The 16,754-nt window shown below is 38.2% G+C and overlaps 1 protein-coding gene across 2 annotated transcripts in view; it reads left to right on the top strand.

The window, feature by feature from the left end:
- LAMA4 (laminin subunit alpha 4) overlaps nucleotides 1–13,492 on the top strand; it is a 136,548-nt gene extending 123,056 nt beyond the window's left edge. For both annotated transcript variants that reach the window (XM_045843474.1, XM_045843473.1), the window contains exons 31-38: nucleotides 1,808–1,995; nucleotides 3,180–3,369; nucleotides 4,149–4,304; nucleotides 5,466–5,625; nucleotides 7,326–7,456; nucleotides 8,509–8,602; nucleotides 9,099–9,218; nucleotides 13,022–13,492. In XM_045843474.1, coding sequence (XP_045699430.1) covers nucleotides 1,808–1,995; nucleotides 3,180–3,369; nucleotides 4,149–4,304; nucleotides 5,466–5,625; nucleotides 7,326–7,456; nucleotides 8,509–8,602; nucleotides 9,099–9,218; nucleotides 13,022–13,167 — 1,185 coding nt within the window. In that variant the 3' untranslated portion in view covers nucleotides 13,168–13,492. The remainder of the gene's footprint in view (nucleotides 1–1,807; nucleotides 1,996–3,179; nucleotides 3,370–4,148; nucleotides 4,305–5,465; nucleotides 5,626–7,325; nucleotides 7,457–8,508; nucleotides 8,603–9,098; nucleotides 9,219–13,021) is intronic.
- The last annotated feature ends 3,262 nt before the right edge of the window (nucleotides 13,493–16,754 follow it).

Here is a 16,754-nt window from a genome sequence, read left to right as displayed (position 1 = left end):
TCACTAAGATTGGAATACGGCATGGAGTTTGGGGAAATTTCCCAAGTTATATTGGAGGAAAAGTCTCCCTGAAGCCCTGCTCCGTCCTCTTGTGCCCACTCATGGCTTGAAGCTAAGGCCATTGTTCACAGGTGAGGGACTGGGCCAAGACACACCAGTGACTGCATGTATTTCCTCCATCCAAGAGAGAAACCTTGTTCTGCAGCAGGAATCAGGTTCCAAGTCCTGACTACTATGTAAGGAAGGGAAGAGGAGATGGGGGAATGAGGTGGGCTTTTCTTTAGGATGGGTCTCTGAGCACCACCTCACTTTCTCTAACCAAACCGCCACTGTGAGAGTCTCCCCTGCCAGAACCAGGCTGAGAACTGTTGTCAGAGCAGAGCACTGGCACAGCTGCTCTGCCCTCTGCCTTCTGACCTCTGCCTTCTGACCACCACACTTGGATTTGAGAGTAATTCTGGCTTTTCCCTGAAACTGATTTTGTGGTGAGGTCCCTTCTTTTACCCACATAAAAGTAAGAATTTTGTTGTCAGTCTGTTTCAAAGTATCTTATATCTCCTGGAAATTTTTGTACTGCTTTGTTCTTCTAGTACAAACCCTCCTAGATGTCCAGGACTAGGATGGATTTATTTTTATGTGAATAGTTCCTCTGACATTTCAATAGGGATTAAGGAGGGGTAGAAACTAAAAGTGTATGTTCATTCAATAATCTGGAACCTGGATTTTTTTTTCCCCTACCTAATCCTGTATCTCACTCATCCTGGCTCCTGCTGAGTTCTCTAGTTCTCCCCACTACCCAACATTTTCTCTATCTGCCATTTCCTGTGTTACAAGCTTTCTTAAGTGGATCAAATCTGGCAACTCTCTGCTTTTAAAACCTTTGTGACTCCCCATCACTTAAAAAACAAAAACCCATCCTGTAGCAAGTAATCTAATCACCAATTTGTCTTCCAATTTATTACTTATATGCCTATCCTTTTAAATAGATTTTCATTTTCTTAAAATACAAGAACAATTTCTCACTCACCTTTCTATTCCCTACCACACACTATCCAAGGAAGCTTACAGAAACATTGATTTTTTTCTCTTTCACTCTGCCTAATAGGTAATCAATAAACATTTGCTTGAATAAATGCCTGAATGATCAGATTTATTTGCATTTGCTTTTGCTTCAGAAAGACTAAATAATCATTAAATAGTAGCCTATAGTTTCACAACTCTAAATTTTAAAATCAACAGTGCAATTTTAAGAATGCAAGATAATTTTGTAAAGTTGTTCTATATCCTTCACATAAATGTGTGCTACATATCTTATCACCAAAAATATTCTTAAATATTTTGAAGACATTCCTAAGTATTTTACCTTTTTACACAGCATGTATAAATAATAATGTGTGTGTTAAAGTGATATTGTTGCCCATAATATGTGGATTTTATTAATTGATGCTTTAGGGTTATTTTATTGCCAACTTTGTTGTTCTTCACCATTGGTTAAGATGTGCATTTAATTTAAATGATAGAGCATTACCCCTGTAGCTTCAGTTTAACTCTGCTTTACTATTGCAGACTAGAATTTTGGATTTGTTAACAAGTTATGTTGCTGCTGGTTGCTGCTGTTGTTGCAGCCACTGCTGTCATTTGCTTATGGTGGTGAGCATAAATACCACTTCATTAATGGGAAATGCACAAACAGTACCTCTGTTAATTATTTTATTGTTGTTATTGTTGTTAAGGAAATAACAAATGAATTTTTGCTACTAGTATGTCACTTTTATCCCTTAATGTTATTTGTTTCCTATTCTTATAGGGAGAGAAAAATAAAGATGCACCTTCATGGGATCCTGTTGGCCTGAAATTCCCAGAGAGGAATGCTCCAAGAGACTCCCATTGCCACCTCTCCAACAGCCCTAGAGCGATAGAGCATGCCTATCAGTACGGAGGGACAGCCAACAGCCGCCAAGAGTTTGAACACTTAAAAGGAGATTTTGGTGAAAAGTAAAGTATCACTCTGTTTTTCCCAAAACTTAATACCATGACTGGGCTTCGTCTTAATTTACCATGCATCATCTTTTTCCTATAATATGTCCTCTCTGGGCCACCTTAATCATATTATTTTACCATCAAAATAAATAATAAATAGTATACAATTTATGCTTTCTGATAAATTATATTCTCTGTGACTTTCTTCCCAAAAGGTGTATAAAGCAGCATTTCTCCTAGTTTTCTTGTGTCTTACCAAAAAGAAAAGACAATTAAAGAAAGGAAGATGGGGCAGATTTCAAGGCCTCGTCTAACTCTGACATCACCTTCCGTCCCACATACCAACTGCTTTCAGATTATAAACAGGAATGCTTCTGAACTGCTGGAAGGTTCATAAGGAAAGACACTAAAAATACAGATATCCTTCCATCTCTGTTGGCCCTCGGGCTATCTCTGTAGCCTCTCATCCCTTCCTGGTATTTTACAAATCTCTAGGTTATTTAGTATTATTGAAATTTCCCTTAAAGCATGAGCATCCAAATATTCTTATTTAGGTCTTTTATATAGCTCTTTCAAATACTTATACAGGCAGTGCATTCAATAAGAAACCCCTACCTAATGCCTTCTAATTTGCTATTTACCTATAGAGAAAATCAGTATTTTGTATTATTCAAGAAGAATTTAGAAGTTAACCTAATAAGTGTATCTTATCTATGACCTGGAAAGTTTTAATTTCTACATACTTTGGTAGCTGTGTTTAACATGTGATATCCATCAATTAGTTTTTACTGGGAAAAAAATGAATCTGTATTTTAGATAGGATACAAATCATGTTGTTTTTAGGCAAATTTCTATATACACATTAATTACTCAATAGTTTGTCCACATGAATAAGCTTCCTGAACATACAGATTTTTGCTAAACTAATTGCAACCACATTTTTAAAGGAAGGCACAATATGATCCTTAACTGAAACACTTCCATAAACGTGGAATGTATCTTGGTTGTATAAGGCAAAGGAGAAGGATTTACATTTTTGAACTAGCTATGCTTACCCAATATTCATTAATAATGCTAAGGGATCATTAGAAGCAATGCTGCTTGGGAGTAGATAACATGGCTCCTTATTGCTTTGGGAAGTCAAAGATCACCTGCAGTCTCAGTTTACAGGTGGTAAACTTCTTCTTTTCATTTACCAGGTCTCAGTTTTCCATTCGTCTGAAAACACGTTCCTCCCATGGGATGATTTTCTATGTCTCAGATCAAGAAGAAAATGACTTCATGACACTATTCTTAGCCCATGGCCGCCTGGTTTTCATGTTTAATGTTGGTCACAAGAAACTGAAGATTAGAAGCCAAGAGAAATATAATGATGGATTGTGGCATGATGTAAGTTGAAGGCAGAGAATATTAGTACCTGCAAATACCCACCACTGGCAAATGAACTGACACTATTACCCTACTGTGACTTTCTCTAGAAACCATCTATTTAAAAATTATTTCTATATGCTCGTAGTTCAGTTTCAAGAACTTTTATTAATTTCTTATAAAAATCCTGAAACACACTATTTAAAAGAGATACAGGTCGAATATAATTTTCTGACCAATCAACTTTTTTATTTTAACGCAATTATTTTGACCAAAGAATCAATGGCCAACACAAACTGAAGTTTGGTTTCCAAGAATTTTTCCCTTGATTTTTTTTCCTACTGCCTATAATGTTCTAAATATTCAACAACAATTGGTGAATGTCTTTTATGGACTAAGCTTGGAAGATACAAAGTGAGAAGTATATCTGTTAAGAACACAGGATATAACAGGGAGAACTACCTAAGTATTGAAGGAAGTCAGTGTGTATGGATTGGAAAGACTAAACAATATAAACTGACTTAAAATAAATTGCAATAAATTTAGGAGATAGCATGTGGGCTGGCCAACTGGGAAGAGCTCTGTTAAATATAAGCTATATTCAGAAATTAAGCCTGTAACTTTCAGTCAAGCATTAAAGGAAGAGACAAACTTCTGACCTTCAGAGAAAGACAACTTTTTCTAAAGAACTGTTACAGATTTTCCACAGTATTGCAATAAGTTGGGAGGAAAGGCAACATAGCCTTTCCCCTAATCCTGGAATGTACTTGAGATGTGCTGTTTTCCTTCTCTCCATCTAGGTGATATTTATTCGGGAAAAGAGCAGTGGCCGATTGGTAATTGATGGCCTTCGAGTTCTAGAAGAAAGTCTTCCTCCTACTAGAGCTTCCTGGAGAATCAAAGGACCTATTTATTTGGGAGGTGTGGCTCCTGGTAGAGCTGTGAAAAATGTCCAGGTAAGCCAGGCTGTGACTAGGTGGAGTCATTTAAAGCTGGAAGATCACTTAATCCGGCCCTCATTGTGTGATTAGGAACCTGGCCCGTGTGAAACTATAGTTCAGCTGGAGATAGGGTATCAAAGTGAGTGCAAAGTTAGGAGTGGTCTTTCAATTCTAAGGTAGAGGTGAAATGAAAAAAGTTTCAGAGGTATAAATTGTCATGAAAATTTATGTCTCAAGAAGATGCTGATTATTTCAGCTAGTACCCATACTTTTAGAGTAAAAAAAAAAGTCCTTTCATTATGCATTATTGGGTGAAAAAAATCTTTCAGGCAATTATGTAAACTATGATCTCATGTTTGTTTCTTACACACACACACAATTTGTAAATGTGCAAGGAAATATGGTTACTGCTAGGCAGAAGTGAGGGTATAATAAGAAGCATGTTATTTTTATAATTTAAAAGTTTAAAATATTATAATTTAAAAAACTAGCATTAAAGGGAATGCATAAAGGACTAAATTTTTCTTATATAAATGTAGCTTTAACATTGAGAGTTAATACATTTCTAAGACTCATTAATATATGCAGTTAAAGCAAAAAAGGGGAGGTGGGGTTTGTGTTTAATTAGATTTTAGGTAAGTAGCCCTTTTTTTTATGAAAACTTCTTTAAAAGATTTCCAAAGCAGTGTGAAATCAGTTATCCAAATGGGCCCAGCTTCATGTCCTGTGTTATAAATGCTCAAGCACAAAAACAGCTATGAAGCCAGAAATACAAGCTTTCTGTTTATCTAACTGTAGTATTGATTTAACAGTTAAAATTTTCACTACCCCTCATCAGTGTTAGGTGATCTTGGGCATAACTATCATTCTTGAAGGAAAAAAAAACTAGGATACTTCTAATATTCAATTTGAAAGCACAGCTGCAATTTATTTGGTCATCACATATGTAAAAATTTTCATAGGTTAACTATTTCAGGCTGACATTAGTCAAAAACAAAATTCCAGCTTCAAAGAATTAGTTAAAAAGCAACTACCTAGAAAACTATCGATCATTCAGATAGCTGAGATAAATTAGGAATCGCTTGGTTTCTTTCAAGATTCAAATCCCTTCTTTTGATTCCCTTTGGTGCGTCTGTGTTGAGAAAATGGATTGTAAGAAATGTCTTCTTCTCGCAGATAAACTCAGTCTACAGTTTCAGTGGCTGTCTCAGCAACCTCCAGCTCAATGGGGCCTCCATCACCTCAGCTTCTCAGACATTTAGCGTGACTCCTTGTTTCGAGGGTCCAATGGAAACAGGAACATACTTTTCAACAGAGGGAGGATACGCAGTTCTAGGTAACAATGACTTGTGTTGAAAACATGAATCATGAACCACTTTTTTCCCAGAGGTGGCTTACAGAGAATTGGGGCTGAGTTAAAACATCAGAATGCCAAACTCACTCAGTTCTAGTGAACAGCCTCTTTCCCAAAGGACCACTTTCTCCCTTCCCACCTCTCCAAACAAGACACCCATACCCATGCCTGTTTTCCCCGCCAGAGCTTCTCCACAGCTGCTGAACCTCCAGACGTAGACCATTGGGCTCCTTTAGAATTCGCTGTGCTGCTTTGTGGTCTGCTCCACTATCAGCGCTCGACACCCAGTTCTCTAGGTCTTCCCTGTTCCCTCAGAGCATGCATGACCCATTGCCCCTGCTGAAGGAAGTTCCACGTCCTCCCTTGCCCTGCAACAGCAGCAGACGGCACTAACCTGCAGAAATTTTATTTCTGAATTTTTACTCTCCTTGACTATTACTCTCATTCATTCAACAGTTTTTATTGTGTGCTTTCAGTATGACAGTCCCTCTGCCAGGTGATGGAACATAATAGTTCTAAAAATAAGTAAAATCTTAACAGACTACACACCATCACCATCGAATACATTGCAACAATCTTTAGCGCAACCATTAGGTGTGAGCATCAGGGGAGGTGTTGGGAAAGAGGACAGGAAAAAAGTATGAAATGTTCCACACGTTCCCTGCTCTCAAGCCCCTGAGGCACTTTGTACGTCCCCTTGAATAAAGACATTCCAGTGCAGCCAAGTGAACCTTCTTAGACCACTGCCGTGTCCAGTGGAGTAACCGGAAGAAATGTTTTCTCTCTCATCCAGCTCATGATTTTACTTTCCTTTCCTTTTTCCCTACTAAAACACCTACACTCACATTTCTCTGTCCTTCATTAAATTTCAGTGAGAAGACACAGAGATATGGACACCTTAAATTGATAGCAACCTGTACAATTTATGTTCTCCATAAACATTAACTATTAATAGCAGGAAAAATTAAAAAGTGATTTATAAGAAGACACATCAAGTGAACATCATTAAGGTGCCCAGTTTGCATGAGTCTCTTGGAGGGAACTGCTATTCTTCAAAAGAATTCATTTTCTTTCATCATTGCAATAGATGTTCCTAACTGCCTTTGCTGAACGCACTTTCTTATAAAATGCTCTGCAGCCCTGAATCAGTTATCTTTTGTTTAAGAATTTGCTGTATAATGCAGATCTGATCAAGTCAGCTTTGTTGTTTAATGAATTCAAAATAAAATCTAACTTCCGTGCTTGCACACAGAGCCCCTCCACACTCACCTTGCCTCCTCCTCCCTTCCAGGGGACAGTCCAGCCACACTGGCCCCCACAGTACTCTCCGAACATTCCAGCCTCTGTACCTGTTGTGCCCTTCCCTCCTTTCTCACTTTGGAGTATTAAATGGGCCTGCTAGTTGGAATCAGTTCCTCTTCCCCAGAACTCCCACAGCCATAGCGTATTTTCAGCGTGCTGTCCCCACCCTCCACCCCACAGGAGTGATGTGCCAGTACCTCCGTCCTCCACAGAGCTTTCCACAGTGTGTTTGACATGGAAAACGCCACTTTCTACTTCTCTGCTGAACAATGTGTCAAACTTTCAAAAACAGATACAAAAACATATTATTACAAAATCACACCATAGTTACAAACATTAGGTTGCTGTTCTTGAGACCTAACTACTATTTCTTTCCACAGACGAGTCTTTCAATATTGGATTGAAGTTTGAGATTTCATTTGAAGTCCGTCCCAGAAGCAGCTCTGGAACCCTTGTCCACGGCCACAGTGTCAATGGGGAGTACCTGAACGTTCACATGAAAAACGGGCAGGTAGTGTGTCAGCAATTGTTTTAACAGTCTGTCTCCTATGCCCTTGGATTCTAGATCAAAAGCAGATTTATTTTACAGAATGATATCATTAATTTTTCCTAACTGGAAGAAAAAAACACAGGGAAGCTAGTGCATAAAATTCAATCAAATTTATATGTTGGGAATTCATTTGTTTAGAACAAAGGGGCATGAAAATGTGGCATAGATTTTAAAAAAAAAGATCATTAACTATAACCACATAATTAAAGAGTTTTAACAAAAGAGATAGACCTTTTTAAAACAAATGGAAACAACATACATCCTCAACCATCAAAACGAACAAACATTAAAACATGTATCTATTATATATACCAGGTAATAAGTATATTAATTTTAAAGCTAGAAACAAAAATTGTTATAAACACCAATTTCATTCTAAAATATTACCAAAGAACATTCATGAGATTACTCAACTATAAGAAAGAAAAAGCAACATATTATATTTTATTGGTGTCCTTAACTTGATACATATAATTGATTTTTATTTGAGTTCTGATCCATCCTATTAAAATGAATCCTTATGTGGTGCTTACTATGTGTGAGGTGCTATTCTAAATGCTCCATATGCAGCAATTCATTTAATCCGCTCGGTAGCTCTGTGAAGCAGGTGTCATCATCATCATCCTTGTTTTACAAATGAGAAAACCAGCACAGAGTGGCAGAGCTGGGGCACCAACACAGCCAGTATGGCTCCAAAGTCCATGCCCTTCACCATCACCGTAACTGCTTTGTGTAATGTCTTTAAAAGTTAAAGGAATTAATTCTGTTAAGGAATTCTGTTATCTTATAGCCCCTCCCCATCTGTCCTATCATCATTTTGTTCTCTCTCTTCGGAGCATTCAGTTTAAACTATTGCTGCAGCCTACCGCAGAGTGACCCCTTGTGTTCAGATTCCATAGTGTGTATGGATGTTGGTTAAAGTATTGCCTCCCTGGGAATCATTTAAGAAATGTAGTTTTATCATGATGAAGAGAAATGAAATTAAGATGTACAGCGTACCCGGTCTGTTGCAGGTCACAGTGAAAGTCAACAATGGCATTAGAGACTTTTCCACCTCAGTAACGCCCAAGCAGAGTCTCTGTGATGGCAGGTGGCACCGGATCACAGGTGAGGAGAGCTGTGCGTGCTGGGTTTGCTCTGTAACGTGCGTCTCCTCGCCCACCTGTGGAGTGGTGTTTGGCAGAACTACGACGGTAACTTACGTGATGGCACAGATGATAAATGAGAGTCTAGAGTCTGCCAAGAAGAGAATCAAATGTTACTGTACTAAATTGTGTATATTGAATCCACATGTATTTGAAAAAATATGAATGCTGCCAAAATAGTCTTGGGGAGCTATTTAAATAATACATAACGTATGGGACAAAAACATGGCAGTGTTTTAAATATTCCTAAATATTTACATGAAAAGAGTATCTTAAATATCCTCCTTCAAAGGAAAATGTCACGACGACTGCTTGGCTAGACATTGATGTTTTCAATGACGTAGAAAAAAGTGTGGATTTATTCTGAATAAAAGCTATTGCTGTGATAAATCAGCCCCTTTCACATGAAAATGGGTTCCTGCAGCACCACCTGTGACCATCTCCGCCCTGTGTTCTAGTTATTCGAGACTCCAATGTGGTTCAGTTGGATGTGGACTCTGAAGTGAACCACGTCGTTGGGCCCCTGAATCCAAAGCCAGTCGATCACAGGGAGCCTGTGTTTGTTGGAGGTGTTCCAGGTAAGAGCTGCTTAAAAAGGACAAGTTCCAAATCCAAAAACAATAACTTTTCACCATTGTTGTTATGATATTAAGAATTGAGCTGTATGTTATCATAATTTACCTAACAACTCTAAGGACTTTATGTGCAATGTACTTTCATGGGGAAAAGTACACAGACAACTGTGACTCCTCCCAACAAAATAACACCTAAGAATTAGACCCCAGCATTCTAATCCGTAAATATTACTCTCCCTCTGCCAGTTTTGCCTATTTTTTTTCTTTCCCCTTTACGTAGCCAACTCAAATACATACAGCGAAACACACACTATTTTATCGCTAACACAAAGAACACTCGTCTTCTAATACTGCTCTTGGGTCTGAGAATCTTGGAGGACTAAAAATTTGCCAATAATTGCTCCCCTTGCTTAGTAAGAAAGAAGAGAATACACAGCTCTCCCTGTCCAGATTAGGCCGAATTTCACAGACAGTTGTTCCCATGTAGCGACATCTCCTAAGAGAGGTCCCCAGCTGCAATTCTGTAATCATCATGAGCCCCATTGCTGCTGCCATCTGCCAAGAATGCTGTATAATCCAGGATGGCGAGAGGACAAAATTTATGGACACCCCACAATTGTTTTAAACTTTAGACGCAAGGACCACGACCTTTTACTGAATGTGTTTGTTTTCAAATATTTCACTAATTTGGAAAAACCGAATGCTATATATAGCTGAAGAGAAAGAAATAAGAAGATAACGAAGCTTTTACATCTGGAATTTGGTGTGGAGTTTAAGGGAAAACATGTTGAAACTAAATAAGCCTTGCCTCCTAACTAGGTTACTTTAGACTGATGCATGTAAAGGCAAATAATGCTTTAATTAGGAGAGTGAGAAACCACACATAAAATTATACATCTGACTTTGGGTACTCCCAAAGTAGTAATAACTAAATTTTCTTCTGCTTTGTAAAATGTAAATTTTTCAAACACTAGTGTTGACGATGACAGTAACTCACAGATGAAAGAAATATTTGGGGCACCCAGAAGCAACCCTTCCTCTCCTTTATTTTCCCACTCCCTTCCCATCTCCATTCCCAAACCCTCTCCACCTGCTTCTGGTTTCCATTCCAAAAGGGAATCTTGGCAAAGGCCACCACTACATTCATGTGGGTACCATGTAGAAAATGTGTCACATCATTTCTTACATTGCCTCACATTGTTTCCATTCTAGAAATCACAGTATAGTTTAAAAAAATTCAAATTTCCTAAGGGCCCACAGGATCTAGTTGAGCACGGTGTGCAAGGTCCTTAATCATCTAACCGCTCCTTGCACTGCCTTTGGGTCTTCCCACACCTTCCGGGACTTGCAGTTCCCTGAGTGCTCAATGATGCCCTCTGCTCCAGGCCTTTGCACAAGTGCACAGGGCCTCAGTTTCTAGAAAATGTTCTTCTGTTTTTCCTCCCCTAGTACCTTTCAAAAATCAAGTTCTCCCACTCCTCCCCCAACGCAATTCCTTGTTGGCCTTCAGGACTCGGCTCAGACTTCTGCTTGCACACATGTGCCCTTTCTCTCCCTAGGATGTGCTATGCATACCACTGTTACAGCATTTATAACACAATGTTGTTGAAACTAAATAAATGTACGCTCCTTGCTGCCAAGGAACTGACTTCATTCAGCACACAACAGAGGTCTACTAAGCACTGTGCTAGGTTCCAGAAGATGGACAAAACAAGCATAGCCTTCTTCATGGAAGTTATAATATTTCTTCTCTACTTTGCACTATATCATGCAAACAAATATTTGTCTGATTTGTGTTAGTTTTTAAAGTCGGATCCCAGCATTACATACTGTCTTCATCGCTCACTACAGCACTGGCTAAGCTCCACAGACTGGGTAGGCAAGATGCACCTGAAGCCAACTTCAGCCTGCCTGAGACACATAATGAATAGCAAATGTTAGCTAATGAGCCAGCACGCAGGAACTAGCAGGCCAGGGGGGCCTAACCACCAGCCCACAGCTTTTATTTCCTTCCAGGAATCATGCCAGCAAACTTAGAACAAAAACAACTTTAATTTAAGCTGAATGTCATTAACTGCATCATTTTAAGCTGTTCAAGATTAATTCCACCAAAATTACATCAGAAATTGGGGCATGAAAGAAAATAACTAAAGGAAATTAGACATAAATAAAACCCCTACATGAACTGAATTCCCCTGGAATCCCGACCATTTCTCTTTTACCACATGAAACTTTGGTGACATTATTTCTATTAATAAAGTTACTGTATTAAAATTCAATGAGACATATACCAAAATAAGTCAACTTTACTGTATGATAATTTAAAAATCAAAATTGGAAGTAAAACAAATTTAATATTACCAGCAGAGAGAGAAAAAGAGAGAGTTCTGACCATTCATTCCTCTACTGAAAATCCTACATTTTTCTGTATATGGCCAAGCTTTCAATCTGAGGAATGTTCATTCTTAAAATCATGTATCAATTTTATTAATCATTTACATTAGGCTTCTGGAGCACTTTATTGTCTTTACCAACAATAAATTGTGTGGTGAAATATGCACACCATAATTTCTGTTGAATTATTTCCTCTAGATGATGTCCCCATGAACTAAATGGTATAACCTTGGACAGAATCAAAATCCATGTTCTAAAACTAGTCTCCAAAATGGGTAGAAGAAAATAGATATTTCTACCCTTGTAGTCTTTCCTGTTCACTCGTTTTTATTCTGATGATATATGTTGATCAGGCTTGAAGAATATATGTAGTCACACTAATCTAGACAAAGAGAGAATTGATCTTTCAGGCCTCTTCCAAATCTAAAACTTTATAATTATTGTAAATATGAAATGCTATTTCCATGATTTATTTTCAGTACAAAGCTTCTGCATATTCTTAACCCATATTGCTTAGAAAACTTATTACAGCTGCTTGATGTTTAATTTGCTAAGCTGTTTTATGTTCCTTCCTGACTTACTGATTTCTAAGTGTTTTGCCTTTTTTATCTGCTATTGCTCACATAGTTCTTTGTACATAATAATAAGCTTTGACTAAATGGATTTTAATTTCATGATCTTTCTTAGCTCTCTAAATTGCTTTAAATTATATTTCTTCTATCACCCCAGTACATTTAATTGTGTCTGTACAATTAATAAGCATAAGGCTTCTTCTAGATCTCTAATTAAGATAAGGGAGGAAAGTTCTCCTGGCACCTCTGCCCACACGAAGACTAGGCTAGTTATTACTCTATTTATAGTTCTTAAACCCAGAGCTCAAAAAAATTAAAATTTGGTTTATTTAATTATTTTCTCATTATATTTTATTAGCTTGGCAAAAATGTGGAGGCTTAAGGGTGAGCAATAATGATATGAATTAAATAGAAACATTAACCAAGTCTAAAATTAGTATAGAAGCTAAAATCTACCCCCAACCCTTCTCAGCGAAAGACAAAATAAATGAGGCTCATGAGGCTCATAAATGAGGCTTTTTGGAGTGAACTCCAAAAAGCATAGGTAGATCCTAAAAATTTACCACTGAGGCATTATGTGTAAATGGCAAAGTGCAGCGTTGTAAGACAGCTAAAGCATACTTAGAAATTTGATGGTGACAAGCATGGCAAACAAAACTTTATAATTACCACATGTTCAAAAGCAGATTATTTTCCTGAGAAAATTAGTGAATAACTACATTCCATGTTTGATGCATGTATCATCTTGATGTGAGCAATCACTATGTATATTTTTACCATGAAGTATTATCTGGGCTTGGAAGCCTGCAAGTGCAATCCTGGATTTCTTTCTTTCTTCAGAGTCTCTACTGACCCCACACTTGGCCCCCAGCAGACCCTTCACAGGCTGTATCCGTCACTTTGTGATTGATGGCCGCCCAGTGAGCTTCAATAAAGCAGCGCTGGTTAGCGGCGCTGTGAGCATCAACTCCTGTCCAGCAGCCTGACACAGCAGAGCGAAGACGCCCAAGCACAGAGTTCTTCAGAGCACTGAAAGAAACACGAAGCCAGCCAGGAGGAACAACAACTCTTCCTCCGGTGGAAGCTTTCAACTGGTGGGGCAGGACTTAAGTGAATCATCAGGGACTGGATGTTTATTATTTCTCATTTGGATTCTTACCTTGGATCCAGACTATCTGCAATGTATGAAAACTGAATGAGAATGAGTGTTAAACTTACTTGTATTACTTCCTGCTGGTGAAATTACTGTTCCTGTTTCTAATAAAATAGAAGGAATTCTAAATAAACACTGGCACACATTTTTAAAGTGTGGCTAGAGTCTCAGATTCATCTTTTCCTCCAAAGGTAACTTTCAATCTAAACCAAAATATTTTTGGTATACTTTTCTTTATTCCTAGAAAGATTTTTCTAATCTATATAAAATCTAAATTTAGAAGACAGATTTGCTTTTAGCACTTTTGTTTGGTCTGTAAGTATCATAAGAATATTATAGGTTTATAGCTGTTATCAAGCTTTACTAAAGTAAATTTCTAACAAATCATTAGCAAAATTAAAGTATAATTTGATTTTTTCTAGATAATGAATAAGGAATTAAACTACTCTTTTCCTTATTTCTTTAAAATAAAAATAAAGCTGTACATAAGGGGAGGCTTCTATAGAAATCCTCACAAACATTAAGCAGAAAGAGTAGGACAAAATAATAAATTTGATTTAAAAGTATAAAAGTCCCTTTACTAAAAATTTTCCTACATATCTGTAACACAACTAGTTTTATTTCTAAAATTGTATGATCTTTTTAAAATATATATATTAATAAAGACTAAAAAAGAAAATAGACTTGAATAGCTGGTGGAATATTAAAATATAGAAACTGAAATAAAATAATTATACATGTAAGAATAATTAAACTCAAAAACAAAATGAGGGAAAATAGGCCCTCATATCAACAAGATTAATGATATGGAAAAAATAACTTTGGAGCAAGGGTAGGGAATGAAATATTTTGAGGAATTACTAAGGGAATAATATAATCCCTTACCTTGGAAATGTTATATATATACACTTAAATTCCCTTGCTACCCTTCTGTCTCAGATACATTAATAATAATGTTGAAGACATAAATAAAAATAGCTAACATTAATTCATAGAGGACTTACTAAGTGTCAGGCTCCATGATAAGCTAAAGTTAATTTCATGTGATGATCATACTAATCCTATAAGGTAGCATTTGCAGATGAGAAAGCTAAGACTTCGAACAGTAAAGTAACTTGTCAGTCGTCATTCAGCCAGAATGACAACTGGCCAAAGAGCCAGGGTTTGAATGAGGGGCAGGGTGATTACACCCCTCGCTTTCTGCCTCCAGAGGACTATCTGCCTTCAGGCCAGCTCTCAGCTAGTCTCTAAAGCTGGGATCACAAACCCAAATGTCCATGCAGCCACTGAAGTGCCGTAAAGCAGCAAAGCTGGTGGGGTGTGACTGAGCAAATCAATAGGGCACTGGCCATAGCTGTCTAGAAACACAACAGGTGCTCAACGCAGCTGACTGTCACCATGAAAGAACACAAGTCTTTTTTTTTAATATATTTTATTGATTATGCTATTACAGTTGTCCCATTTCCCCCCCTTCACTCCCCTCCACCCTGTACACCCTCTCCCACCCACATTCCCCCCTTTAGTTCATGTCCGTGTGTCATACTTATAAGGAAAGGACACAAGTCTTAAAGGGCTGGAATATCCAAAAGAAGCTGGAAATATGAAATGGCAGAGTTTGAGGGTGGGAGAGGCAGGAGGTGGAAATGACCTGATTTTTCAGTTGGTAACTAAATTAAAGCACCAGCCACCAGAATAGGAAAATACCAGACTGACCAAACCAAACCTGCTGAGCCATATAAGACTTTGGGACTAAAACTTCTGAATCCAGGAGTCTAGGACCTTAACTGGTACAGACTGGAACCCTTGCTTCAAATACACCAAACCCTCACAACATTGACTCTTTAAGACCTAAACAGTAAGGAGTGGCTCTGAAACTGTCTACCACTTTCTTTTCCAAAAGAGTTCTTGAGGCATTCTGGAAGGCCACTCTACCCTCTCATTCTCAGCAGGAGCACAAAGCAAACCAAACTAGCCGAGCTGCAGATCCTGTCTGGACCTCCAGCAGCTCTGGCAGGCATGTGCACAAACTCACATATACACAGACTAAAACCACAAAAATTCTTCTACCTGCTCCAAAATGTAGGGAGGAATTTGCAGAGTTAGTCCTTCATATTCTTATACTCGGCAAAGGAGAATCTATTGGCCCATATACCTCTTATGACCACACGATGACTTTCTGAAACTTTGAACTTAACATTTATAAGAGCTTGATTTAGTTCTTAGATGGGACCCTCATCTTCTCCAGCTTCTGTCTAGGGAGAAAATAACTAGATCTTTTTTCTTTCAGTCAAACAGGATATGGGAAGTTCATATAGAGAAATATGGATTGGGTGCTCCTACTATCTTGAGCAGTTATTTTCATGGTCCCTGCCAGCTCAGAGCCCCTTCAGAATGGAAGAGGCCTCCCATAGCCCCAGCACAAAGGACTAACTGCGTCCACCTCCTCCTCTCCTGGCCACAGCTGATTAGATGGGGGAACCATCCAATAGATTCCCAGTGAAGCAACACCCCATTATCTGATGGTATGAAAAGAGAAATTCCAACAATTTAATATTTTCTCTCAAAATTTTGAATTGAGAAACATCAAAAGAATCAAACAGTAAAAGCTAAAGCCAAAATGAAACTCTGAAAGTATGGTTTTAAGTGTTTACTGCAGGCACATATAGACACATTTTTTAAAAAGCATTTTCCATTCTGTAGACCTAGGAGAATATATCAACCTGCCTTTATCTAGTACAAGCCACCACAGTTCTCAGCCCAGAGTGTGTAGGAGTGGGAGGAGGACAGATTTCAGCAGATACTGGAACACATTTGTCTTCTGAACTCCCACGCCTTTGTGTGCAACATGGCAGTAGAGGGTGTCAAGTAGTCTTTCCTGTTTCCATAAATTTGTGGCTACAGCCTATAGCTGGGACCATAAAACAATAAATACGCCACATTTTAAGTTCACCAAACTGAAGTGTGGAGCCAGTCCCTTCTATGTTAGGACTGACTCAGGGAAGCCATGTCAGCACAACCAGCAATGTGACACTACATGCCCCAACACAACACACACACACACACACACACACACACACACACACACACAATCTAGAGACTAAAAAGGCAACACAGGAGGAGGAACTGTGCAGAATGTAAGCTCCACAGATTTTTGTGTTATGCATGGTTGTGTTATAAAAGCCTAGAATAGTGTCTGACATGTAGATATATACTCCATAAATATTTGTTGAGTAAATTTCAGGAAAGCAGAGTTTTCACGGAAGTTATCCCTTTACCTCACCTTCCTAAGCAATCACTTAGAAAGTGCTTGGGAGTCTGAGAAAAAGAAAGTGGATTCCCCTGAGCCTCAGAGATCTCTGACTTGCTTGAGGGTGTGGCAGCGTGGTGAGGGAAAAAATGGCAGCACCTAACAGCAATACA

Source organism: Phyllostomus hastatus, unplaced genomic scaffold (genome assembly GCF_019186645.2).
Source record: "Phyllostomus hastatus isolate PE091 unplaced genomic scaffold, TTU_PhHast_1.1 phas_contig_40, whole genome shotgun sequence".
Classification (NCBI taxonomy): domain Eukaryota; kingdom Metazoa; phylum Chordata; class Mammalia; order Chiroptera; family Phyllostomidae; genus Phyllostomus; species Phyllostomus hastatus.
Note: the sequence above shows the minus strand (reverse complement) of the source record. Positions and strands in the feature narration are given on the sequence as shown.